The sequence below is a fragment of the Megascapheus bottae genome, chromosome 36, assembly GCF_031878675.1.
Source record: "Megascapheus bottae isolate mThoBot1 chromosome 36, mThoBot2.hap1, whole genome shotgun sequence".
Lineage (NCBI taxonomy): Eukaryota > Metazoa > Chordata > Mammalia > Rodentia > Geomyidae > Megascapheus > Megascapheus bottae.
Genome location: NC_143544.1, coordinates 3,801,479 through 3,827,877, shown reverse-complemented (window position 1 = coordinate 3,827,877; position 26,399 = coordinate 3,801,479). Strand labels below are relative to the sequence as shown.

Below are 26,399 nucleotides of genomic sequence, written 5' to 3'. Positions count from 1 at the left end.
AGCAGTTAAATATTCAGAATGATATGAAGTGCTGGGGGAGAAAAAAACAAAACCCTAAGTGCAGAATTCCCCCATGCCCCCCAGCCTTATGAAATCCATGTACACACACACACACACACACACACACACACACACTCCTTTTACATCTTGGAGGGACGAGTCCTCTGGTGCCTGAGCCCTCAGGGAAGTCTCTGTTCTGAACTGTGTCTAGCACTGTCTCTCCAGTACCAGATTTCCTTGTGGGCCACAATGAAAGAGTACAATGGGAATCATCAGATCTTCCTCTTTATCACGCCACTGAGCACTGTGGCGGGATGGTTGGAGGTGGGGAGACAGTGGAAGGAAATGCTGAGTACCTAGACTGTCCACTGGTCTTCACGGGTCAGTGTGTTTCTGCCTTGATGTGTGATGGATGGAAGACGGATCCAAGATGCATAGTTAGGTGGGTGGGTGGGTGGGTGGGTGAATGGATGGATGGATGGATGAAAAGAAGGAAAGGAACAACGAAGAGGCACATGATACATTTCACACAATGCATTATTAAACTGTTTAAGAATGGCATTGTGCCGTAGTTATTTTGAAAGCACCCTATTAAATGTTGCATGGAAAGCTGACTTTTAATAGCTGCATAATATTCGGACGTATGAATACATTACCCTTTGTATAACTGTTTCCCTATTTCAGACGTGTATGTTGCTTCTGATTCCCCATCATTCATGGCTTTATTATTCCCCGAATACTGACAATGCTCCCTTGTCAAGCCCAGGTTATAATCCACAGGCTCCTGTGCGCCTTGCTACAATCTATGTTTTATTCTCTGCCATAATGTCGAGGACATTGTCTGTGTGATCTTGCTGACCATGGCTGGGTTCCTTTGGTGGTGAGGGCTTTACAAACCTGAATCTGGGAGACCGGTGGGGCTGCATCAATGCAGGAACATGGTCAGAGCTCTGCTGATACTGGTTTGCCACCGTGTCACACACTGAAAAGCCATTGTGCAGCCTGTGCGTGCCACAGCATCACAGGAAGTCCAGCTTGTGGCCTCAGAGGGATTCTCCTGTAGCCGCCATGTCATGGCCCAGCTTAGAACTGCATGGAGGCTCTGAACACATCGATTCCAGCCTGCCCAGAATGGCCTTAAGAGGCAGCTGGGGGAATGCTCTGAGGACTCCATCTTGCTAATCTCCCTTAACAGAGAGGGGGGGGGGAGAGAGAGAGGGGGAGAGAGAGAGAGAGAGAGAGAGAGAGAGAGAGAGAGAGAGAGAGAGAGAGAGAGAGAGAGAGAGAGAGAGAGAGAGAGAGAAACAAGATGGAATGACATTATGACATTATGCTATTACACCGAATGTCGTTGAGATCCTGTGCTTTCCTGTGCTATTCGGATGTCAGGCATAGAGGCGGGCATAGCCCACTTGGGGCTGACACATCAAGAGAAACTCACTCTTTGGCTGTGGTGGGGAGTCACCTGGCTCAAGCTTTGAGGCTCCGGAGGAGCTGTCTACTGTGGCAGGGCTGAAGGGCTCCTTAGGGATGTGATGCACGTCAAGCTTCAGAGTAACAGGGCGGGCTTCCAAGGACCAAGCTGTGTCTGGCTGTAGACATCATGTCCAATAGTGATGCCACCTTCCCCCCTAGAAGGCCCCCCAACCCCTTGAGGGTCCTCCACCGGGAGGGTTGGCCAGGCTTTGGAGGAAGCAGCTAGCCTTTGTCCGTCACTTAAAACAGAAGATGCCTGGAACAGATAGAAGTAACCCCCACCCTGAAGAGCTTAGTTATCGATCAAGACGAAGAGCAACTCGGTAGAAATTCCTGCTCCTTTTCCATCCTCGTTGTCTTCTGTCCTTTTACCTCTTTATCTGATAAGGGAACAAAGCATCGAGAAATCTGAGTGCAAAGTGTCTATCCTTGACTGACTCCATTAAAAACACATGCATACACACGTGTTTCCTGCTTCCTAAGGGATTGTCCAAATTCATTTTATGCCTCTTAGAAAAAAGACAAGAAAGTCCTAATTCCTGCAAAATGCCTAGGCAGGTTACCTCTGCCAACCTTGGCTCATCGTTATTCTGCATGGAGTTAGGCAATGATGCGATCGTGTAAAGTAGTAATTCACCTTTATTCCTACCTACGTTAAGACTGATCAAAAATCCTCATAAAATACTCATTACGCTCCCCAAATGTCCATAAGCAAGAGTCTGCTAGAGAGGTAGTAACGCTTTCGCCTGGAAGCCTGGGCTTCTCTCTAATTATGTGTAAATTATCTGAACGGAATCTCAAATGTTTAGTGATAGACAGTTTTATACTTCCTAGCAAAGTATCTAGTTTGCCAAGCAATATAATCAAAAGCAGCTTGTGTGCTGTGAATTGTAGATGGTGTGGAACTCGGCGGGTTTTTTTTTCATTTTCTTTTACAAGTTATTGAAAGAAATGGGTATGCATCTTCATCTTCAGCCCTTTAAGAGAAGCCAATGTTGTATTCCGAGAGGTTTTTTTTTTTTGGATTAAAAAAAGATAATTGATCCTTTGACTGTACCGCTGTTCTGTTCTCAGAAGAAACATTAAAAAGTTGGATTTCTTAAGAAATGCAATTAACCGACTTTTATTTAATGATTTTTTCCCCTCATTCCTCCTGGAGGAGGAATGGTCTCTGTTGGTTATTAACAAAGACGAGTGTGGGTTATTAAGAAGCAAATATCATTATAGTCAATGGCAATACATGTATTGTGGCCCAGAGAAAATCCAGCATGCTTTGCGTACCGATGGCCTTCCTTGGGGAACTTTGCTTGAAGACTTCTCCCAACTCTACCCCACCCATAAGCAGGGTGGCCAAAGCTTTGGGCTGCAGGAACCCTTTCCACCTTAATTAATAATATTTAGGAGGCGGCCATATAGCTGCTCTCCACAGTCATGACATCTAACATAGCCTCTGTGGTGCTACAGACTCAGGAAGTTGCATGGAGAAAGCCCTTGCATCCAGATCCATCAGGATCCCCGTAACTGTGTGCCCACCTGGAGAGAAGATAGGACCAGAGGGTCCTATCTGTCCACATACCTCACAGCCTCCCAAGGTTTCTTTAGGCCAGTCTGGTCAAGATAAGGAACCTGGATAGGACACAGGTGGAAGACCAATGGCAGGGAATTCTGAGTTCCATCCAGCTGAAATTGGAACGGATACTTCTTAGCACTTAAGATTCCTTCCAAGGGTTTCAGCATCTAGAGATAGTCTCTCACCAAGCAAGTGACCAGGCCGGAAGAATTAAAAGGGCAGGAAAGGCTAATAGGAGAAAGTAACAGGGAATTAAGGACAACATTAAGACAGATAAATATCTCAGTGACAAGAGAACTCTTTGCCCCATGGGTGATCAATGCAGAATGATGGGGCATCTTTCGTCCTGCAGATAGCTAAATGTACCAGTTAATGGGTTGTCTCTGTTTGGTTCCCTAAACCCCAATGTAAATTCCATTCACCTGATTTTAAGTCAGGAGTGGTTACTATTGTTAAATTTAGTGGATCCCATCAACCGATTTTTCAATTATAAGAGCACACCTATTTTTATGTCTTCTAATTTTGCAAATAGACCGACTAGTTAAAAAAAGGCATTGTAATTTAAGGAGAATTTTTTAAATTACAAAAACCATCTTTCTCCTGTCCTCTAAACTGAAAATTCTAGGGTTTTCCAAGTTCGTGCCTTCATAGACTCATATGTGTAAATGTGTGTGTGTGTGTGTGTGTGTGTGTGTGTGTGTGTGTGTGTGTATTTGCAAGATCTGTAGGAAGATCATTAAGGTGATTATATTTCTTAATGGCATATAGATCAATTCTGTATTGTTAGTACAGACCATCCTTCCAGATTCATTCATTGTTTGAGAATTCAACAGCCTTCATCATGTCTGTCCATCGAATGCACCACTGAATATTGTTTTGTATCAATTTCTCTTTCTCTCTATCCTATGCTGTCTGCATTTGGTCTCTTCTCTGTTTTGCATTCCTTAGGAGAAAGTCTAAAGGATTTTTTTAAATCTCTATTCCCTTTTAAGGGACAAATAGCCGACTCATGACATATTCACTCCTTTTACCTTAAAATATCTTTGTTTGTTTTAATGCAATAAAACCTGAAATGTGCACCAATATTCATTCTGATAATTAAAGCACCCAATGAATTATACAGCTTGGCCAAGTCTGTCTTGTTCTTTGGATAAATTTATCTCCTTGAGTAGGGTTGGTGAGTCCAGATAGCTAAAGTTCAATTAATTGTTCAATGACTTTCTTCTGGCTTGTTGTTTGTCTTATTAAAAAGGAAAACATTTGCTTATGATTCTCTTAGGAGCTGCGTTTGAAAATGTAAACACTGCAGAGGGATCATTCTTATTTTTTAATCTACTTTGTCTGGTTATAAATTTTCCATAGGTTTCTTTCAGGAGATTCTTTCTTGTAAATAGTTTCGTTTCCTCCTTTTCTGCGTCTTCTTTCTTTTTTAAAAATGGATCTTTGGCAAAGAGGGACCCGTGATGAGTAACTAGCCTCTCTGGCTGACACAGAAGAAGTTTGGTATAATAGAAATAAATGCTGTATTTTCTCTGCATAGAACACACCACGTGGACAAAGGGCTACCATGTCTCTTTGGTAAAGCGGAAATGTGGATTTTGCAGAAATGTCTTGTTTTCAGTTAATGATATTTTCTGCTTTCCACCAGGTGGTCTCTTTGGGGTTTGCTCTTGAATTCATTTCGCCATGTGCCTACTGCAGGCTTTCCAGTTTACTTTCATTCGGTGAGCATTGACTGAGTTCTCTCTACACTCTGGGTCCAGACAAGTGTTTGTGTTTGGGGCTGGCAAGCCTTCCCCAGAAAGCTCTGCAGGCCTGTGCTCCGGTGGTGGTGTTGTGTTATAATAAAGGCGCTTGGATAGGTGAGCACGTGGTTTTAGAGGCCTGGAGCAGTGCAGGGGTGGGGTGAGCAGAGTTGAAGGGGACCAGGCAGGACCCGGTCCCCGCCCCACCAGGATGTGCGCTTCCCCTGGAGAAGGCTGGCCCTTCCTCTGTCTGGAAGGTGGAACCCCACAAGGAAAGTCAGCTTCCTGCAGTGGCACTTTGCTTCCTCTTCCATTTCACAGCCAGCCCTTGCTGACTCACAGGGGTGAATCCGGTATCTCATTGCATCCCAGGGGCTGGCAGCTGGGAGAATCGCCGGGCCCAGGGAGAGCAGGGAATGTGGCAGCCACCAGGGCTGTGTTCACAGATGTTGTGTGCTTGTTGGCCCAAAGGACAGCACCTCCTGGGCTGTGCAGTCCAATCTCCCTTCAGAACAGGCTGTGTGCTCTGAGTGGAAGGGTAGACTCAGAATCCCATCCTTAAATCTCCGTTTCTGACCACAGAGATCCGGTCCTCTGCAGAGGCTAAGAAAATCCCCACGTGTGCCTTGCATTCGTTTACCTGCCAGCCGAACTCTTTCATCTTGGCTTTCCTGTACAAAATGAGCAAACCCACGTCTCACCCAGAGACACTAAGCAAACGGCTACTTAAGACAGAGGCAGTCTGCCTTCTGGAATGGGCTTCCTGCTCTGTCCTGTGTCTCAGGTCACACCTGAGCCACTGGTTCAGTGGCTGGGGGAACTGTGGGGGCTGTGTCAGCCGTGACCCCCAAGGCAGAGGAGAAACATGCCATATCATCTTGGTCATCAGACGCAGCGGCAGAGCGGATCCATGGTGCAGGCTGCCATGGCCATGGGTGTCTGAGTGTGTTTGGAGGACAAGGAATCCCTGAACCCCTGCTTGTCTAGGGTTGAGTAGCAGAACCCCAGAGGAGTAGCTGGAAGAAACCCCAGAGAAGAGATCCTGCTGGTATTTTGGCTCCCGAGGTGGACTGCCCAGGATAAGATATTTGGGAACAGCCCTTTCCTCTCCCCACTAGATGTCAGCAGCACCCCTTCCTGCTGGAGGACTGGGGTGAAAGCCCAACCCCCCATATGGCAACTGCTACCCTTCAGTTGGCCTTGCGCCTGCACCTCTCTGCTCTGTGACTCAGCGCTGCCTCCTGTGAAATGGGGGCAGCACGTTGCCAGTGTACCCGTCGCAGAGCCGTGGTGAGACAGGCACTCGCACACACGCACACTCGTGCACACTCGCAGTGTTGTGTGCTGCCAGGTTCTGTGATTCTTTAGATTGATTGCTGGCGAAGTCCCGCAAACTCCATGCTTCATCTCCTTCCTCTCCTCACAGGGCCCAGGCTTAAAGAAGGATAAAATCCAGCTGTGGGTGGCAGCGGGCAAACATGCCATCCCTAGCTGGGGTGACGCTGGGGTGATCCCCCGGGCGGGGATGAAGGGGGACGAGAGATGGGTGTAATTGTGCCATGGGTAGAGTGGACACGCGAGCACCGAGCTCCCCTTTGCAGGTGGACATAGACACCCACGGAGCAAGAGCACAAGGCGCCAGATCTCAGGACCGGCTAGGTGTCTGAGTGTCTGGAGCTTAACTTTGCCCAGGTTGGCCTTGAACCACGATCCTCCTGTCTCAGCCTCCCAACCCCCTGAGATTACAGGCAGGCTTCACTATGGTCTAGCAAGGTTTTTCTGTCTCTCCATCAGTCCCTCTCTCCCTCTCTCCCTCCATCCCTCTCTCTCTCTCTCCCGTCCTGACCTCATACCTCCTCCTTTCTCTCAGTCCTGGGGTTGAACTTAGGGTCTCACACTCACTTGGTTATTTGATCAGCTGATGACATTCTTAACTACTTGGGTCGCCCTTCCAGCCCTGGGTTTTGTTGCTTATTTTTGAGATGGAATCTTGCAAATGACTCTGCCCTGGCTGGTTTCAAACCACAATCCTCTACAGGCCTGAGTCACTGGTGCCTGGCAAAGGTGTCTCTTTATTACAATCAGGAAATCGCTCGCAAAGCCTCGTTTCAAGAAACACCCAGAACTCTGAAGACATTAGAAGTCACAGAGCAGACTTCCCGCTCACTGTGATTTGTTCCTGGCGCCTTCTGCTCCCCAGTGACTGCTTGGTAATGGTGGTGGCCTTGTGGGCCTCTGAGTCTCTCTGCCGGCCCCTCTCTGTTCATTCTTCCCCTCAATGCTTCATCCAGCTTCCACTCTCCACAACTTTCTTGTGTGGCCCTCTAAATCTCCACCCTCAGTCTCCCCATCACCCTGGAAGGGTGCAGATCTTCCAGTGCCAACACAGAGCCATGCCTGTCACCATGCAAGCATCTGCCATGCACAGACAACGTGACCTCCACTGCCAGGGACCGTGGTCACCTAAGAAAGCATAAATAACAGATGGTTGTTGTTTCCAGGACTCGGCGTCCCTTCCACGCTGTCCAGGCATTCGTGCATTCCCTTTGGCACCATGGTCTGCTGTCCTTGTGCTCCCATCACCTCCCCCTCCACCCGATCTGCAGCCTCACTCACATGTCTCCTTCACTGCATTGTCTGGAAATCAGACTCATTAACAGTGTCCCTGTGGGCCACCTAGGCCTTCCCAGAAGTGAGAAGGGGCTCCCTTCAGCTCTGCTCCGTATCTACCCGTCTCACCAGATCAATGCATCCAAGTCTGCTTTATTGAGAGATGAGTTACATGCACTGGTGTTTGACCCCTTAGTGCATAATTCTGCAAATTAGAAGGAAAAAAATGCGTCGCATGGTATAACCACCACCACTTTTATAATTGGTGTGGAGGGGGCAGTGGCACATTGTCTTCCCAGAAAGTAATTCTGGCTGCGAGTTTTGCCTTTCCTAGAATTTCACAGGTAAACGGCTAAGCGGAGATCCTGTGAGTCTGTCTGCTGTCAGGACAGTGACGATGAGATGCTCCTGTGTGTCGGCAACCATCAGTAATCCCTGTTCCCTTCTTTCCCCCTGCGTAATGCTTCAGGTAATCACGTGTTCCATGGCTGGAGTGCATCTGGTTCTTCCTACTTCGTTGCTGATCAGGAAATATTTGTAACAGGTATTTACCTATGGATTATGTACCTTGAGTTGGCTGTGGTGAATTCCTAAGCAGGATGGATATTTCTAGACTGGAGAGCATGGGCATATTTCCCATTATAAAGGCAGGGGCTTAGTAGTAAATTACTGGAGTTGCACCAGGAGTCAGAGGCTTCCCAGCTCTGAGAACTTACATCACTTCTCGAGCCTCATTTGATGGAAGGTGAATGAATGGTGGCCTCCTAGAAAGATCCTGACATCAGGGAAGCCCTGCCCAAGACCTCGCTTCCCACTTGCTCTTTCCATGCCCTCTGTTCAGTCCCTGCCACACCGTTAGCTTTCCTGGAACATCTTCCCACCCACTTTTCTCCTCAGCTCCTCATCCTTAACTTGAAACACCACCTCTCCCTCAGTCAGTCTAAATGCAGCTCAACCCTATCTATAGCTCCCTGGCTGTTCTTCACAGTCTGTTCCTTCCCTGAGTCTATTCCCTGAGCCACAACCAGCGTCGAAAATTAACCAATTCTGCGTACGACTGAAATTTTGTCTCGGGATTACTGTAGAAGCACCAGGCTTGTGTCCCACACAACGTGGGGACTTGACCTCCTCCCCAGGGGTGGTAATATGGGCAGAATTGTAGTACAGTAGCACAGCCTGGGATATGGATGAGGAGGAGGAGGAGGGGGAGGAGGAGGAACAAGAGGAGGAAGGGATGGTGGTGGTGATGATGGTGTGTGTGTGTGTGTGTGTGTGTGTGTGTGTGTGTGTGTGTTATGATTATTTCTCCTCAATGACAGCATGTGTGTTTCTGTTCGTGTGCATCCCTCCATTGTCAGGCTACACAAAAGTTCTACCTCCTGATGGTTTCTTCTCTTGATTTCTACAATCACAACCAACCACAGCCACCCTCACCCTGCCGTACCTCCTGTATCTCTGTCACACACTTACTGTATGGTCACCACACTGAAAGCCTTGGGAACTTAGGAAAACAACAAAATGGAGCTGCCATGTTAATGGAAGTGACTCACATGTTATCTCTCAAATATGGATGCTAGATCTAAAAGAGAAGCACAAGCATAGGCACAGAGAGTCACACACATGCACACACACATAGCATGTTTATGATTGTGGGACTGGCTGTGTGGGGGCGGTTACAGGATAGTAGGGCGTGAGCAGTACTGAATACATTGGATCTGTGAAGGAAACTCACTGGACATTGTTGGATACTAGGGGCAGTGGAAAGGGCCAACCTGCTTACAGTATTATACACATGGGTGAAGTATCACTGTGAAACCCTTAAACAACCAGCACACACACACACACACACACACACACACACACACACACACACACACACACGGAATGATGAGAAAGTAAAGAGGTCCTCTCTGAGGAGGGGCTATAGAGTGAGGGAAGGGGACAAGAAATGAGAGTGTCGGTAAGAAACATTTTATGTGTATCTGTGAAAATAGAACAGAGATGCTAGATGGAACTGCTGTGGGTGAGGGGAGGTGAGTGAGGTAAGTTTGCGCACGGTGCAGTGCGTGAGTATCTCTGCATGCCAGAATGACATCTAACTTGCAGATAGATTTCCGAGAGAAATCTGATCCTGAATTTTTAAAATGTGGGAAAAATAAAATAATAAAAGAGTTTGCAAGCCCCCTAAAAAATTAACAAAAGCTTTTAAAACAGAACCATCTGATACTTCACCTTTGAAGGTTTGCTGGATCTTTTTAGGTCTGCATAATTTTCTGGAGACTGGTCTGAGCGATTGCGAGTGTTTAGTCTATTCATTCAAGGTGCAGGGTAGTATTTATTCCATGCTATGGATAGGCCATCATTTATTTAATTAGTCATCTGTTGAAAGAGTCTTCTTTTCAGCGATGAAGTTAGCATGAGCCTCATGCACAAATTTGGGGGGTTCTTTTGGTGTTCAGTTTGTTTCCATTTCTCTAGAACAAATTCCAAGAGTGAAAATGCTTTGCCTCAGTTTTGTGAGACACTGGATTGGTGTTTTGAAGTCCGTTTCTGTGAGTAGAGGTTAGGCTCCATGTAAAGGAATATCCCGCTTGAGGGAGAAGACAGTCGTTTGTTTGTTTATTTTATTATTTGTGTGTTTAAGCAATGCATACTGGGAACACCGAACAATCCTGAGGACGTAATTCGCCACTCAATAAATATTTATAGTTGATTGCATGAGGAAGGAGTTGGGAATGCACAAATAAGAAACATTGGCACGGGAATTAAATACAGCAATGTATGTAAATAATTTTCAGAATGACTAGCAAAGACTAAGCTCTGCTATTAGCAGATGGATTTTTAGCACTACACCATGTTTGGGTGATGTTTGGGCTGGAAGACATGTGACTAAATACTCTCAATGCCCTTCTGTTACCCCACTGATGCCAGGCACTTTTGTGGGGTTCCAAGAATCTGAACCCTTTAAAGATAGGCTCATGTGATGCATATTTGCAAAGACCACAGGGTAGGTATCAGGCTTTTGTGCTTCAAGATCTTAAGTTAAATGGATCCAGTTGAGGCTGGGAGTTTAGCTTAGTGGTAGAGTGCTTACCTACCATGCACAAAGACCTGTGTTTGATTACTAGGTACTATATACATTAAAAAAAAGCTGGAAGTGATGCTGTGGCTCCAGTGGCAGAGCTCTACCCTTGAGAAAGCCCAAGGACAGTGCTCAGGCCCTGAGTTCAAGGCCCAGGACTGGCAAAAAAAATAGATCCAGTTGAATTTTTTTTTGGGGGGGGCATGTCATTTTTTCAGTTTAGTGTGAACTCAACAAGTGAAAGGAGTATTTGGGTATGAAAAGGTGTGTGCTGACAGAGGTTTTACCTCAGTGTGAAGCCCATAGAAACAGCATAACACTGAGAAAGTGAGTTGTTCTTGCTTGCCTACAAAAACTGCAGGTTGACAAGATGTTTTGGTCTACATACAAGGAACTAGTAAAGTCATGCTGTTCTTGTGATAAAAACAGAAATGAGTATGTTTTTCCCCAACCCAAAACAAAACAAAACAAAAAAAATGCTATTGGGATGATGAGCTGTCACCAATGGCTTGGAGAGACCGATTATAATTAGGCTGTGTAGAGCAGGGCAGTGCTCCAGAGGCCTTCCAGGAGCTCTCTCTTTTTCGAGAGTCACAGTCTGATTTTGCGGTGGTAGGTAGGGAGATCCAGGTAGACACAACCCTGATTGCCCTGTCATTGCCTGGGTGAGGCTCTAACTTGGGCAAGGAAGGTAAAGAAGGGGTCTTCGGCATATAACGTGGACCACTTTTACTATTTTTAAAGAAGGAAAAAGAAAACAATTTTCCCTACCCACATTGAAAACATGTTCCCATGTCCCTTATGCAAAAGTTGGTTAATGCAAATTGAAGATGAAAACTAACAGGATAAAAATCACCTTCAGTTGCAACACAACCATTAACTTTTGGGGGTTGACTCCAAGCTCTCATTGGATCTGTGTGTGTATAGATAAGGGGAAATGCACACATGATCAATGTAGATGGATCTTATATAAAAGGGTACTTTGTCTCCCTGTGACCAAATACCTAAGGAAACAATAGAAATGACTTCTCCTGGTGTGTAGCTGTAGAGATTTCAATCTGTAGTGCTTGGCTCTGTTCATTCTGCTCCTATAGTGAGGAAGAAGAGCACACAGCGAAGCGTCTCATCCCAGGACAGGCAGGAAACAAAGGGAAAAGAATAGGGATCCCTGTTATCTTCCAAGAAAGATCCCCAGTCACCTCCTTCCTTACTGCCTGAAGTTTTCAGGACCTTCCAGAATAAGTAGCACCAGCTGGGTTCAAAAATTCACCACAAGAGCCCGTGTGTGTGTGTGTGTGTGTGTGTGTGTGTGTGTGTGTCTGTCTGTGTGTGTGCGTGTGCATGTAGGGGGGGGTGTTACTCTATTTAAAAATTGAGAACTCCTGTCTATTTGTATTTTATTTTTTAAGATAAATTAATTATGTAAATAAGCTGTCTGGTGATATTTCCATCCATGCATATAGTGTACTTTAATTTTTGAACAATTTGTTTTAGAAAACAAGTAACCCAAGTCGGAACTATCAGACTTAAGATTCTGACCTAAACGCTCGGCCTCCCGCGGCCCTTTTTGTCATTACTCCATTGCTAGTGCAGAGATGAGCAGATGGGCCGACGAGGCGGTGCTCAGCCGCTGTGGCCCCACACTGCGCTCCTTTCAATCCTAGTATTTTCCTCGTGGAGGCTGAGCCTCCAGTGTCACACACGGCAGTGAGCGGTTCTCAGATGCATGATACATTTCAACCTGTAGAGACCCCCATTGAAATGAATATTACATGGAACCCTGTTAATGAAAGAGATGACAGGAACAGAATTAGAGATGAATTTTACAAATCCAAACAGGAGACGTTTATTATAAAGCCAATCAGTGAGAGAATGAGGCTACTTTGATGAACACTAATATTTGAAATTGAGAGTATGAATAAATGACATTGTTTTCAATTAGCCGCATAATAGAACGCACTCTTGTTAATTTGTGGCATGATGGTGAGAGAATCTCTGGCTTCCCCACAGACATAGAGTTGTACAAGGGACTTGTTTTCACTCAGTGATCTTAAAACATCTGGCTTGTGTAGAATGCAAGCTCTGTTCCCTGTCTTGTAGACGTTGTATTTATCTGGACACCCCTGCACTCTGCTCGGCATAGAGAAAGTAGTCAAGATGTAGCTGAAACGGGAATCCATTGATCAGGCAGTGGGATCTATCATAGACTGTCCAAGATGTCCCAAGAGACCAAGAACCAGACAGAACTGGCCCAAAGCAGTCCTCAGATGACAGAAAGGCACCCTTGGTGTGGGGATGGGGGCAGTTTCCAGAGAAGGTGTTGGCACTGTGGAATGCTGGATGAAGAGGCTGGAGAGAGAAACTAGACGAGCACTTCCCTGAGAGCTCTGGCAGCACCTTTTGCAAGCAGGATGTTTACTTTAGGAAGGGTTCAAGTCCTCGGGGGTGATGGTGTCCTCAGTGCCTGCCCAGTGCAGCCCCCACGAAGAACAAGCAGAAGCACAGGGGAGGGCCTGCCGGCCCCATGCCCAGCTCCCTCCCTTGACATGGCCAGGCTGCCCCCCCCCACAAAGATACACAGGTTCCTCCCAGATTATTTATTCCTCGAGTCCCCTTGCCGGCAGGGATTTGTACGCATGTGTTATTAAAGCTGCTCCAGCAGGAGGCCATCATGCATTTGGAGATATTTTACTCTCCCTTGGGCATAAATGATGATGATATGAGGTAGAAGGTGTAGAAATCTGGAGCCAGCAGAGGAGGAGGCAAGAAAGGTAGTCCATGCTGAAGCAACTGATATGCCCTGCACACACTGGGAGGGGCTCCCTGAACCAGGGGCTCAGCATGCTTGAAAGCCCTCTGCAGAGATAATGGAAAGGGGGTGAAGGAAAAAACTGAGGGAGGGAGAGAGGGAGAGAGAAAGAGAGAAAGACAGAGAGACAGAGAGGGGAGCAATTAGGAAAGTATCACTTTAAAAATAAAATGTAGGATGAAGAACTGAACACAGGGTACTGGGACAATGGCTATGGAAAAAACTAAGAATGGCCTTGTGGTTGGGAGGCTGGGATGTGGGAATCTGTTGACTGCTCAGGACAGCAGAGGGGGGCGTGGTGGGCAGTGCTGAGGTCCCCAGGTTGAGTTCCTGGTGAAGGAGGTGGGAGGAGCTTTCCTTAATCAGGAAGTTGTAGAGCGAGGAGCACAGGGAAAGAGGGCTGATGTAAAACCATGATGGTGATGGGAGCAGACACCCAACAAAGCCTGAAGCAGGGCCAAGCAAGATCTGGTGTTTGTGGCACGAGCACATCTCCACAATGCATGCAGAGGTGATGCCATGTCCAGTCAGAGCATTTGTGGATTTTTAGGTTGCATGAACATGTAAATATTCCTCAGTATTGATGGGGAGAGAGGTGGGCAGCAGCAGAGTCCAAGAACCCTGCAGCCATCTTGTGCTGCAAGGGAGGAAGAGAAGTGTCCTGTGCAGGCTTATCTTGCTTGACTCACGTTTGCTGGGTTTCCATCCAGACAGCCAAAAGGCAGAGGTGGGTGGCGTGTGGAGCCTTCCTAAAGTAGACCTGCCGGCCCACATGCTCATTAGGCGAAGCCACCGCCACCACCCAGCCCTTCTTGTCTCTGCCACCGCCTACCCTCCCGTTTCCCACGCGCTTACATTCTGTCCTGTGCTGCCCAAGCCCACGCCTCCCCTCCCCCCTCCGCAGCACCCAGCAGCATCCAAGCCTGGCCCCACATCACCTCCTGGGACCTGTTGTTTGGGCGAAGCCCTCCCCTTCCCCCCCAGGAAACAAAGTGACTTGCCAGCTCTGGGTACTCTTTTTCTTTTTTTCTTTACCAGTCCTGGGCTTGAGCTCAGGGCCTGAGCACTGTCCTTGGACTTTCTCAAGGCCAGAGCTCTCCCACTTGAGCCTCAGCACCACTTCCAGCTTTTTTCTATGTATGTGGTACCAAGGAATCGAACCCGGGTCTTTGTGCATGCTAGGCAAGCACTCTACCACTAGGCCAAATTCCTGCCCCACTCTTTTTTTTTAATTTTTATTGTTTTATTTTTCCAATTCAGTGAGTGATCTTTGCTGGGTCTTTCCTGCCTGGTGGTAGTTGGCTGGCCCCACAGAAGTCTGTCTCTGTGTACCTTGCTATTTTTGCAAGAGGGGGCTAAGAGGAAAAGTGTGGACAGAAGACACAGGAGGCAGAGTCGTTTTTTCTTCATAAAAATATCAGGCAAGCTAGGGATGGGTTGGTGCCTTCTCCTGTAAACAGGAAAGAATTAGAAAGCTAAAACAATGTTGTACTCTAGAAGTGGGTGGCCAGGGTCAATGACAGATTTCTGGAAGGAGAAAGCCTGCTGGCGAATTGGCAAAGAGTAATGTTTCAGAAAGCTGCCTGCTGGGCGTAGGTGTTGTAAACAATGTTGACGGGAAAGGTGGTGATGATGATAATGATTTTGGAATAAGCATTACTGCTGCTACAGGTTACAGCTAACAATGGAAAAGCCTCTCTCTCTCTCTCTCTCTCTCTCTCTCTCTCTCTCTCTCTCTCTCTCTCTCTCTCTCACACACACACACACACACACACACACACACACACACACACACACACACACATCCCTGAGGAAAAGGAAAAGGCTGTTTTCTCAATGAAACTTGTTGAGATTGATACCATAGGACAAGGGGAGAGAGGGGATGAGTTTAATCAAGGGACATTTTGCACATCTATGGAAATGTCAAAAACAAGCATCTCCTCTCCTATTACACAACTAAATTATGTTAATTAAAATGAAATCCAAGCTAGGTGCTACTAGGTCATGCCTGCCTATAATCCTGCCTACTCAAAAAGAAAAAAAAAGAAAGAAGAAAAGGGAAAAAAAGAAACAAGTAGACCAGGGCAGAAAGGTGATTTGTATATATTGCTATATTATATCAAGTGATTTCAAAACATTTTCTTAAGCAAGTACATTCAGAATTAGTTATCCATCTATCTGTATGGATAAAACCCTATTTCACTAACTGTGCAGGGATGGAAATAATAAGATAAAGTAAAAATAATTCTGGTAAGAGTTGCTACTGTTGATTCAGTGGTTGCTGGATGGGAGGCTCCAGTCTTAGGACTTAGATGTATTTCCTTCTTTTATCTTTTTAACAACTTAATTAAGGAAGAAAAGGTATTATCATTCCATATTCAAGGGATGGAGCATGGAGCAGGGGGTTTTGGTGAACTTCTAGTGGTTCTCCTCATGACCTTTTCATAGGGGTCTACTATGTACTTTAATCACATTCTCCCCAGCACCCTCTCTCTTGTTCCCTCCACCCTCCCACTGGTCCCTTCCTCTTCTGGAATGATGTTCCTTCTAATTTCATGTTCCTTTAAAAAATCAATTCTTCATATAAGAAAAAATGCCAGATGATATTTGTCTAAAATTGTCATGTTTTATTTACCATGATGATTTCTGGTTCCGTGAATGACCACATACATACCGCCTTTTCTTCATCAGTTCATCTGTGGGTGGAGACCTCGGCGCAGTCTAGTGTGGCTCTTGGGAATGGCACTTCTTTATGTGGCCGTGTAGCTCTCTTGCCTGTGCTGGATTTGTTCTCCTTCGGATTTATGGTCATACGGCACGTCTGCTTTTCGTTTCTCAAGGGACCTCCATAATGGCTTGCATAGTGGTGGCTCTAGTTTCCGTCACCACCAACAGTGGATACGGCTCTCATTCCCCCCTCTATCTTCACTGTTTGTGGTTGTTCCTTTTCTTCATGAAGGCCCTTGTGACTAGGGTAGAATGAAACTCGGCACCTTCTGATTTGCATTTTCCAAACCTTAGAAGCCAGCAGACATTGATTAGCAGCTGGGGCAGTGGTGAGACAGAGCCAGGCTTGGACACCAAGCAAGCACAAGATGGGCTCCTGGCTGGACTGTGGAAAGCTTATCCCTCATGAACCAGGAAGAGTCCCCAGATACCCTACCCCAAGTCCACACCTCCAGTGGCCGTGGAAGACCAGGGCTGTGTCACCATAGAACGTGAATACATCCTGGTGCTCCATAATTTTCCAGCCCCTCGACCTTCTTCAAACCTGTTTTGAGAAAGTCCTACTGCACTGTGGATCAGGGAGCTGAGGCTGGAGAGGGGTCAGGCTGGCGCTGCACTGGGCATGCAGGGGGTGGGGGGAGCGGCTTCGTCAGCCCCTCACACCACTTACCTCCTGCTCCTGATCCTTGACCTAAGACGCACTCTGCATTCATTATCCCAGTAGTTCCCAAGCGCTGGCCCACAGACTCAGCTGACTCTGTAATGACATTCCCGACAGATTGCAGCTAAATGAGAAAATTAAGGGCAATTTAGTGAAAATTTTAATAGGCCTAAATTTAATCAATTTGAAAGGCTGTCCTTTATTTTGAGTATGTCCTTCTAATTTTTTTTTTCCTTTTGGGTGTAAAAAAATGCCCTTTCCTTCCTGCTGAAATGATGAGGACAGCAGATGGTGTGTGTGTGTGTGTGTGTGTGTGTGTGTGTGTGTGTGTGTCCTAACTTGTTCATAGATGTAAAAGTTATTAATTTTGTGCAATACCATCACCTTTTTAAAAAATACCTTCATTGTAATAGTCCTTAAATTAAAGAGGAGGACGAAAATCTAGGAATCATTGTCATTTGATATGGGAGTTATTATTTGCTCCATTTAGCAGAAGAAGCGAGAGGGCTCAGAGTGGCTAGCTCAAATGCCTATGCCCACACGTCTTACAAGCATCAGATACTGGATTCAAACCCACCTGGCATGTCCCTGTAGACTGCTGTCCCTATAGCAGGACGCTGCTATTTTTGCAATAGTGAGCTTCTGTGTCCTGCCCACGGCCACTGATGAGGTCACGTGACCATGTCTGTGAGCACAAGACTGTGGGCTTTCCTTCATTGCAGGTGCAAAGAGTCCCCCAGGGGAGAGCCCCTGTGTCCTCTCCCTCACCCTCACAACTGTCACCAGCGGTTTTATAGAGAGATTGAGGCTGACATCCCTAGTACACAGGGCTCAGTGCCTCTGCCTCCTCTCTGTGGTCTCACACCATCGCTGCAGGGGAGCTGGTGAAGGGGCCTGGGCACGGAGGAACAAGGCACAAATTCATGCCGTAGATCCTGGTTTCTTTTCTAGGCCAGGTGCCCAGCCACAGAAGTCCATCTGAGTTGGTGAGGGACTGAGAGTCAGACACACCTGGGGGTCGCAATCCATTTGTGTCCCCCCTTTCTACAAAAGTATGTATGTGTTTTTGGCCGGGACATCTGTTCCTCTGGAGCCTGGTGGGTGAGGACTCCAGTGCTTTCTTGTTCCTTTCAGAACAGAGCATTAAAGAGCTGTACCCCTGAGAAGTCTCGCTGGACACACAAACCAGGTCCGGAGTTACGGGAACCCCGGGCTGTGTGAGGGTGCTTTGAGATTCTAGCACTCGGGAGCTGACTGAGGCTTGGCAGAGCCTGGCAAAGCTTGACTCCCTTTCATCTCTCCATGCACATTACCTCTGGAGACCACTGCAACTCCAGAGCGAGTTTAGCGGTTCCACGCACTAGGCAGAAAAATGCACTGGGGTTGGCCAGAAGGAAAAGATTCCCTAGGGACAGATTTCGTAATAAGAATCATCACAACAGTGATGTTTTGCAGTAGTTGTAGTCCTGATAATAAGGATGCAGTTGTGTCTGTCATTGTATTTCAAGAGAAGTGCGGGGACCACTGTGAAATCTCAAACAGTATGAATCTACATAGATAGGGCAGAAATCACACATCTCATGGGGACAGAAACATGAGAAGGGGTATCAATATGTGAGAAGTAATGTACCTTCTATCTGGCGAATATAACTGTAGCCCCTCTATTAATTACAATTAAAGAAAAAAAAGATATCACACTATATCTCCAAGTCTCTCTGCCTGTGCTTTGTGAATGTAGAAACCATTGCCAGTTTGAACCATGTCCTCCAGACCCCTTTCTGTGCTCTTCATGTGTATGTGTGTGTACACACACTATATGAGGGCATCTGGGCCCATCTGTGCAAATCTCTACACATACACATACAAGTAAAGGGACTGTGGGATTTGCTGTGGGTTAGTTTGGTAGCCTTTTTGCAATTTTATTATATAGGTTTTAACTCATTAGAGGTTTTGCTTAAGAGTTTTCTAAGGGAAAAACATACTGGTAACCTTTCTTATTCTTAGCTCAAATTTCTTAATGCAGAATTGTTACTTTGTGATCACTTTTCCCCATAGCTCTGTCCACAGTGAAGTGAACATTCCTGGTTGCCAGCTGTGTTCCTCTCAAATACTAGAGCAGGGCAGCTGTGTCCATCTGTGCCCAGCGCCTTCCTTGAGAGAGATGCATGTTTTAAATTTCGATAATAATACCAAAACTTGAAGCCTTAACCAATTCTAACTCCACTGTCTGTGTTGGAAATCATCCCTTTCTTTAAAGACAAAATTTGCCCCTAGGTGCATTTTATTTACTAAATTGGCTAATTTAACTTCCTAGACTGATATCAATCTTTTGAGCAGAAGATAGGCGTGTAATCGGCACAACCAATGTAGTTTTGCCAAGAGTTGGGGGCTGGCTGTCGCCTGCCTTTGTGTTTCTGTTCTGTGGCTTATTTTTAGCCTGGTTTTCACTGACAACCCACTGAGGCTAGAAAGCCTAGGAGAGTTTTTAGTGTCTTTGCACAAAATCAGACTGAGCTCTCCAGCCTGCATCCCATCCCGGCATGCAAAGCAATCTCCAAATGGTTCCGAGAGGTGCTGCCCGTTGCTCTGCTAGAGAAGCCATGAGCTCAGAGATGAATGCTGCAGCCCTGGACTCCTAACTCAGTGCCCCAGAGCCAGCACACACTCATCTAGACACGACTCTGCCTGAAAACTGAGTGGGGCTTCTGAAGGGAGGGGGGACCTCAGAGGGACCCTGGGTTCAAACCCCACAACCACCAACAAACCAAGCAAAGGAAGAAACCAAGATGTGTGTGTGTGTGTGTGTGTGTTTCTGTCCAAATGTCTGCTGCCTCCATTGGTCAAGCCAGAAATTGAGAACTTCCGGAGTGTCTTCTGTGTCTTTGGCCACTGTATTCAGTGAGGGACACACAAGGGAGCATCTTTGTCACCTCCCCTGCTCCTGTGCAGTAAGCTCCAGAATGTCTCTGCTGCCACTGGCCCTGCCCTTGCGGGTGGGATGGTCAGTGATGAAGGGATGGACCCTGGGCATTCTTAAAGCTGCAGCAGCATTTTCCAGAGTGGGTGCACTTGAGAGTATGCCCAGCCTCGCCCTCAGCCCACATCCTGACGGGCCCGACCCTGTGATCCCCCTGCATGCCACTCATCGTCCCCTCCGGTGATGCTAGACAATTACGTATGTCTTGTTTTTCTTATTGTTTCTGCCGTCTGCCCCAAACAGAATGCAACCTCCCTGGGTCCCTGCCCACGCCAAGGATCCTTGCTCTCTCTTTCTGTTAAGCTCCAGGACTGAGCCAGCACCTTGTGCGAAGTTAGCACTGGAGACATGATAACTCTTATCTAGACATATTTCCTAATGAGGGCAAACACAAGGTTGTAGTTGTGGGACGGGAGAATCAAAATCCTAAATGCTCTGGTGACAGTACCAGTTGTCAGTAGGTCCTGCTTCTCTCTGACTAGTCTTTCTTGCTCCAGTGCTCCAATGCCCTCTTAGAAAGTTATTTTTTAAAAAGCGACCGTGAAAGAGGTGAAACAAGTATCACTTTCTCGAGTTAATGGCAAACTTGGGGAAAAGGAGAAAGTTACAAATCCTATTGTGTGGGTCAAATGAAAAATGTCCAGCCTTGCCTTGTGATGTCCTCTCAGTTGGGGCTGACATCCTTTGATGGGCCTGTTCGTTATTTTTGCACACTTACAGCCTCTTAGGGAACACGTTTCGTTATTCAGTTAGAGTCCTTGTGGCTGAATAAAGCCAGCAGGGCGCCCTTGGAACGCAACCCAACCCATACAGACCAAGTGGTCCTGAGTGAGTGTGGGAATTCTCTGCAAAGAGAGAGGAGAGGGTTTTCTTGCTTCCCACTCCATCCCAATTAGGTCACATAGAAGAAACTGCCTGGACCAAGTATCATTGATGGGCCTTTTTTTGTTCCATCGCCTGTTGATAATAGAATTTGAATTCAGTATGCAAGCCTGCCTGGCAAGGTTTGGACATCCAGTCAGTAACAGCAGCCTCTGTAAATCGAGGGCTGGGATGGATTTCATTTGGAGTCGCTGAATGCTCTGGTGTTGATGAACATGCATTGCTGCTACCCGGGATAAAAATCACTCCCGCAACTCCCTGGCCATTTGGGGGTGGTGGACGTGTGTGTTTGCACACATTTGTGAAGGAAAGTGTGGGTTTGGTTTGTTCGGAGTACTGAATAATTTTTTTTAACATCGATTTCCAGTGTTCCTGGCTCCCAAGTTCAAAGAAAAGTCTGAGTCATTATTACAAAATGGGTCTGTAAGGAATTCAGTTGCCACTGAGAGTTTTTACCTGTGGTAGAAACCAGCCAGAATAGAAAACCCGTGTGGGCTCAGTACAGGGGAAACAGTTATTGGATCCTTGCATGAAGTATTTATTTTTCATTAAACCACTTAGATAAGGTCTTATTAAAATGCCATGTATTATTTATCACATTTCTTATGAAAATGAGCTGGGGAGAACACTCCACTCATTTCTTGGGATGTTTTCAGTCTTTTCTAAGTGTCAAGGAGAAAGAAAAACAATGAAGGAAGCTGGGGAATCCTTTCTGGGTATAGCAAATGGCTTGAGTCGAAAGGAAGAAAGGCAAAGCAAAAAGCTTTAGTCTCTCATTCTCCAGTGTGTTTTTCTCTTTGGCTCTGGGAATTGCAAAAGAAAAGAAAATTAGCAAAAGACAGGAAGAAAAGACTTGTTAATTTATGGGCAAATCAAAGGTAGTGTAATATATGTGGACCCTACAACATCAGAGAGATGAGAAATTTTCAGACTAACCCCCACCACCCCTCTTGCTCAGCAGCAGCTAGGAGACTGGCCTTTCCTTCTTCTCATTCCAATTCTGTTAAAGCTGAAGACTTAAACCTGCCCCTCAATCCATACACAATTAGGGAGAGATGTGTTTGGGGAGGCTGGGTTTTCCCAGGTGAAAATCATAAAGGACAAGGGTCTGGGGTGGAGCTGGGAGTTTGCCATGCTGAGGACTTGAGGGTTGTTGATGGCTTTTGAAATCAGAACATCAGCCACAACGAATGAAAATGGGGTTGTGGAATCCTTCCTTTTCTTTTTTCTCTGAAGCCTTTGGGTTGGCTTTCACAGTGGGTTATCTGCAGCAAACGGTGGAGGAAAAGTCAGGTCTCTTTCCTTGCCTGGGGTTTCTCCGGGAGAATGAATGCCAAGGGCCCTGGAAACCCTTCCTCCCTCAGCCATTCTGAAGGTGCCTGCTGGTTTGCTGTGAAGCTGTCCTGGGGAATGAGACGGTTTCACTTCTCTCCCCCGCCCAAAATATAAATTCCTCTCGGGGTAGCTTTGCCCTGTAGGACCCTGAGGGACCCCCCCTCCCCAGGTTTCCTCCATGGACCACAGCCACCCAATAAATAAACAACAAAGAAGTTCAGACAGCTGACCTCGTACTCTGAAAACGAACGAGGGAAATCCGATCATGGGGCAGAAACATACATATTTATACATATATATTATATTTTTAAAGGGCTGCCATTCCCGATGAGGATTTTATTTCATTGTTGGGGTGAGCGTGGAGAGTCCTCATGTTTCCCCTCCTCGTGCAGATCGCACACACCACGATCCTGGCGGTGAAGACTCCCGAAATCCAGGAATGAATGCATAGTTGTGACTTCCTGGGATGGAACCCCGGGAGGAGGGGGGTCCCGGGCTCCGCCCCCCACGCCAGACCCGGGAAAACCTGGCTCCGGCTCCGGGTGGCAGCTCGCCCCGCGCGCGCGCTCCTAGCAGACTCAGATTAAACGCAGTGGGGTGGTTAAAGTAATAGTAATAATAACGACAACGTAGCAAAGGAAAGAGAGAGGCAACCCCACCCCCCCCAAAAAAACCCGCACACAACCAATGGGCCCACTAGACAAATGAGCCCACGCCGCCGGGTCCGCGAGTGGGCCTGTCTCCGTGAATCCGCCCCGACCCCGCGTCCGCGGGCGCGCGAGCCTCTCGGCCCCGGACTTGGCGCACGCGTGGGCTCCCGCGTGCAGAGGGAATTGAGGAAAATAAAGCCCCGCCCGGCGGCGAGGGGGCGGCGGGGGGCCGGCGCGGGCCGCCCCACGCGGGGCCGGGCCGGAGCCCGCGGCGGGCGGGCGGGCGGGGGGAGGGACTCCCGGCGCGGAGGGGGCGGGCGGAGGGCGGGCGCGAGCGCGAGGGAGGAGAGCGGGAGGAGAGCGGGGTCGGGACGGGGAGCGCCGGCCGCCGGTGTCGGACTTTAAGAGATAATTAGCCGGCATTGGAGGCCCGGCGCGTGGCGGCGCGGGCGCGGCGAGCCCCGGGTCCCCGGCCCCCGAGCCCCCGGCCCCGGCCCCGAGCCCTCCGGCGCTCCGCGGCGGGCGCCCGCGGCGGCGGCGGCGGCGGCGGCGGCAGCATGCAGCACCCGCTGGCGGGGGCCACCTGCGTGGCGCTGCCCAGCGTGGGCGTGTGTCCCCAGCTCTCCTGCGCCCTGACGTTCATGTACCTGCACCAGGTAGGGCGCGGGGCCCGGCCGGCCGGGCGGGGGGTCCGGGGGGACGGGGCGGGGCCCGGCGCCGCCCCGGGGGTCCACCTGTCTGCACGCGCCGGAGGGCGACTCGGAGCCGCGTCCCGGGGAGTGGGAGCGGCGGGCGGGGCGGGGGCGGCCGCCAGGCGGGGGTCCTCCCTCCCTCCCCGGGTCCCCCCGTGCCGAGGGCGCGCGCGTGTCTGTGTGTGCACACGCGTGGCGACGTCCAGATCTACCCGTCCGTGGGTCTCAGCGCTCGGTCGGTAAGGGTCGGGACCGTCCGGGTTTCTCGGCCCCGGAATCCGCTCTCCGACTCCGGGGGACGGCGGGGGTGCGGGCCGAGCGACCCGGCCTTTGTTGGCTCGGGAGTGCGGGCTTCTTCGTCCCCTTCCCCGCTCCCCTCCGCTGCCCCCCCCCCCCGTCTCCCCCGGGCCCGGTCTGGCCCAGGGCTTCGGGATCGGTTTCCCCGCCCCGCGTCGCCGGGGCCCCGCGCTCCCCTCGGGCGGGGCGGGTCCGGACCGGGCGCCCCGGGCTCGGCCGGGGCTCCGCGTCGGGAAGGCGGAGGCCGTGGAGTTCCCGGGTCGCCGAGAGCCCCGAGGTCGTGCCTGGCGCGGTGGGTCGGCCTGCGCGTCTCCGCGGGAAAGGAAGTTCCCGGCAGGAGTGGAGGGGCTCTTTTCTGGGGTTTTTCGGGGGGGGGGAGGCTCCTTCCTCCCTGGGTCCCGGGCGGGCGCGGGCGTCTTCACCTGGGTCCGGAACGTGTGCGCAGCGGGTTCGCAAGTTAGTTATTTCTGAACGCGTAATTCTCTCTCCCGTCTTTCTGAAAACAGCCCTGGGGGGGGGGGGCATCTTGGGAAGAACACACGGATTTATCTTTTTAAACGTCCCGTTCGGGAAACATGGCTCGGGAGCTTCCCGAGAACGCGTTCCGCGGCTCCCCCGCGCCCCCCGCTTCCCCGCCTGGGCTGTGAACGTCGGTAAATGGATGTTACATCGGGAAAGACGGGGTGGGGGCAGACATGGCCTCGGATGCCCGGCGAGGCAGTCCTTTCCACCCCGCGTTCTTCCCGTTAATTAGCAGGACGGCTCGCCGCACACGTGAAGGGCTGGTGCCCCCCCCCCCGGCGTCCTCGCAGCTTCTTCGTGTACTATCATCCCCCCCCCCAAAAAAAGAAATTCATCTGTGAATGTGAGGGCTGATCTGGCGTGATGTTCAGTGACAACCTGGGGAAGGGGCGGGTGGTGAGTCTGGGAGATGAATCTTGACGTGGGCAGGGTGATGGAACCAGGATCAAGCCTTGGGCCCTCAGGTTCAGGTAGACAGCCATCCCCCCCCTTCTCCCCACTACAGACTCACCCCGAAAACACCAGGCTCTAGAAAGAGAGGCCCGGAGGAAGTCCTGGCAGCCATGACAAATAGTTAGAAGTGCCTCAATGAACATCACAGTTCCCGGTACGCAGATGGATGGAGTGTGGGTCCTGCCCTTGAAATGACTTCATGCTTTTAGTGAAAATGGTTATAACACGATGCTGTGGAATTATGTGTGTGGGGGGGTATTTTGCTGATGTTAATCTTTACAAACTACTTACCTATACAAACTCATCCTACCTGAATATGAAGCACTGTACTTTTATTGGCTGTTTCTTTTTAGCTGTTACAGTGTGACAGACTAGCCTGATGAGTAGAGAGTTAGTATGCATATGTATACATATATACATATAAATACACAAGATACATACAACATATGCATAGCGTATATGTGTGTGTGTGTGTGTGTGTGTGTATGATGAATCTTCTGTTAGAAAAAGTATGTGTGATTTAGACTGAGGTATATTTTAGACCTCTGTCATTCTAATTGCCCATCATATGAGCACAACTACCTTATTTTGGAGTATTTTCTAAATGCAAAAATGCTGACATTTCTTCATGGCCATGCATTTTTCCTGGATTGACGCTTCATGGAAGGCCTGAGTTCTTATCCGTGAATATTTCCAATCTTGAAAGAAATTCATTTTATCACATGCTTTCTTTGCTGGAGTATTAATATCTTTCTTCTGAAAGTCTCCCAGACTTGTTCTTCAGAAAACTCCAAAAAAAACCCCAAAACAAACAAAAAAACCTTGAGATGCCTTCACCTGGAAGTGTACAGTGAAAGCTACAATCATTTTGCCCCCAGATGGCTTAGGGAAAAGATAACACAGGTGTTTATATCATTTGACTTATTCTGTTTCATTTATATTTCCCAGTCACTTTTCTTTGGATAGATGTTTTCCTGAAGTCTGTTGTGGTTTTCTCTCCCTCCTCCTTCTCTCCCTACTCCTCCCCCTCCCTCTGTCATCTCCTTCCTTCCCTATCCCAGTCTGTCTGTCTGTCTGTCTGTCTGTCTGTCTGTCTGTCTATCTGTCTGTCTGAAATGCTACAGCCATTGAAATGATGTAGACCCCTTGCTATGGTGCCCAGATGTTAATTCTAAAGTCACCACAGGTTTTTCCACACACGTACGCGCATACACACACACACACACACACACACACACACACACACACACACACACACACACACACGTACTTTGTGCTTGTCTCCCACTTCCAATGGGAGGGACGCGGAAGGACCCCAGGAGCAGATAGATAGATGGATGGATGGCTTTCGTCCTGCTGTCTAGGGAAGGTGCTTCTTCGGCCTCCGATCTGCCTTGAAGCACTGTCCTGGCTTTTTTCCACAGCTTCTGTAATGAAATCATCTCACCACAGCTCAGCTTCAAACCTTCCTATCCCCAGCGCACACGGTGGATACATCTGTAGACATTCCTTCTTCGAGGGAAAACTGCAAACAGACTCCATATTTCAAGACATACTACTAATAAGGTCTGAAAAGCATTTGTTTTGCGTTCTTCGTACAAAATGATAGAAAACACACACACACACACAGAGGCACAAAGACACCAACCCCCAGAAAATCTAGAGCTTTCCTCCGTAAAGACGCCAGGGTCAGACCATGGAGGCCCCACCCGTGGTTGTGTTGAGGGAGGCCTGGACAGGCTGAGGTTTGTCTCTTGACTCCCAGCATGCCTCAGCCATTTCCCCAAAGCAAGACTGGGAGCTTATGAACTTGCTTTCCCCTGTTCCTAAACATCCCACACTGTCTCCCCATTCTGTTCCAGGTCTGTCAGCCCTATTCACTCAGAATCTATTAATCTGCCTGAATTTAAC

The 26,399-nt window shown here is 48.5% G+C and overlaps 1 protein-coding gene across 19 annotated transcripts in view; it reads left to right on the top strand.

Moving 5' to 3' along the window:
• The window catches only part of Rbfox1 (RNA binding fox-1 homolog 1), an 825,209-nt gene that overhangs the window by 525,439 nt on the left and 273,371 nt on the right, over positions 1-26,399 (top strand). For 5 of the 19 annotated variants that reach the window (XM_090324602.1, XM_090324598.1, XM_090324600.1 and 2 more), the window contains exon 1: positions 23,082-23,180. The exons of the other annotated variants lie outside the window; for them this stretch is intronic. In XM_090324602.1, coding sequence (XP_090180728.1) covers positions 23,082-23,180 — 99 coding nt within the window. Of the gene's footprint in view, positions 1-23,081; positions 23,181-26,399 lie in introns of those variants that run through there. 19 annotated transcript variants of the gene reach the window in all.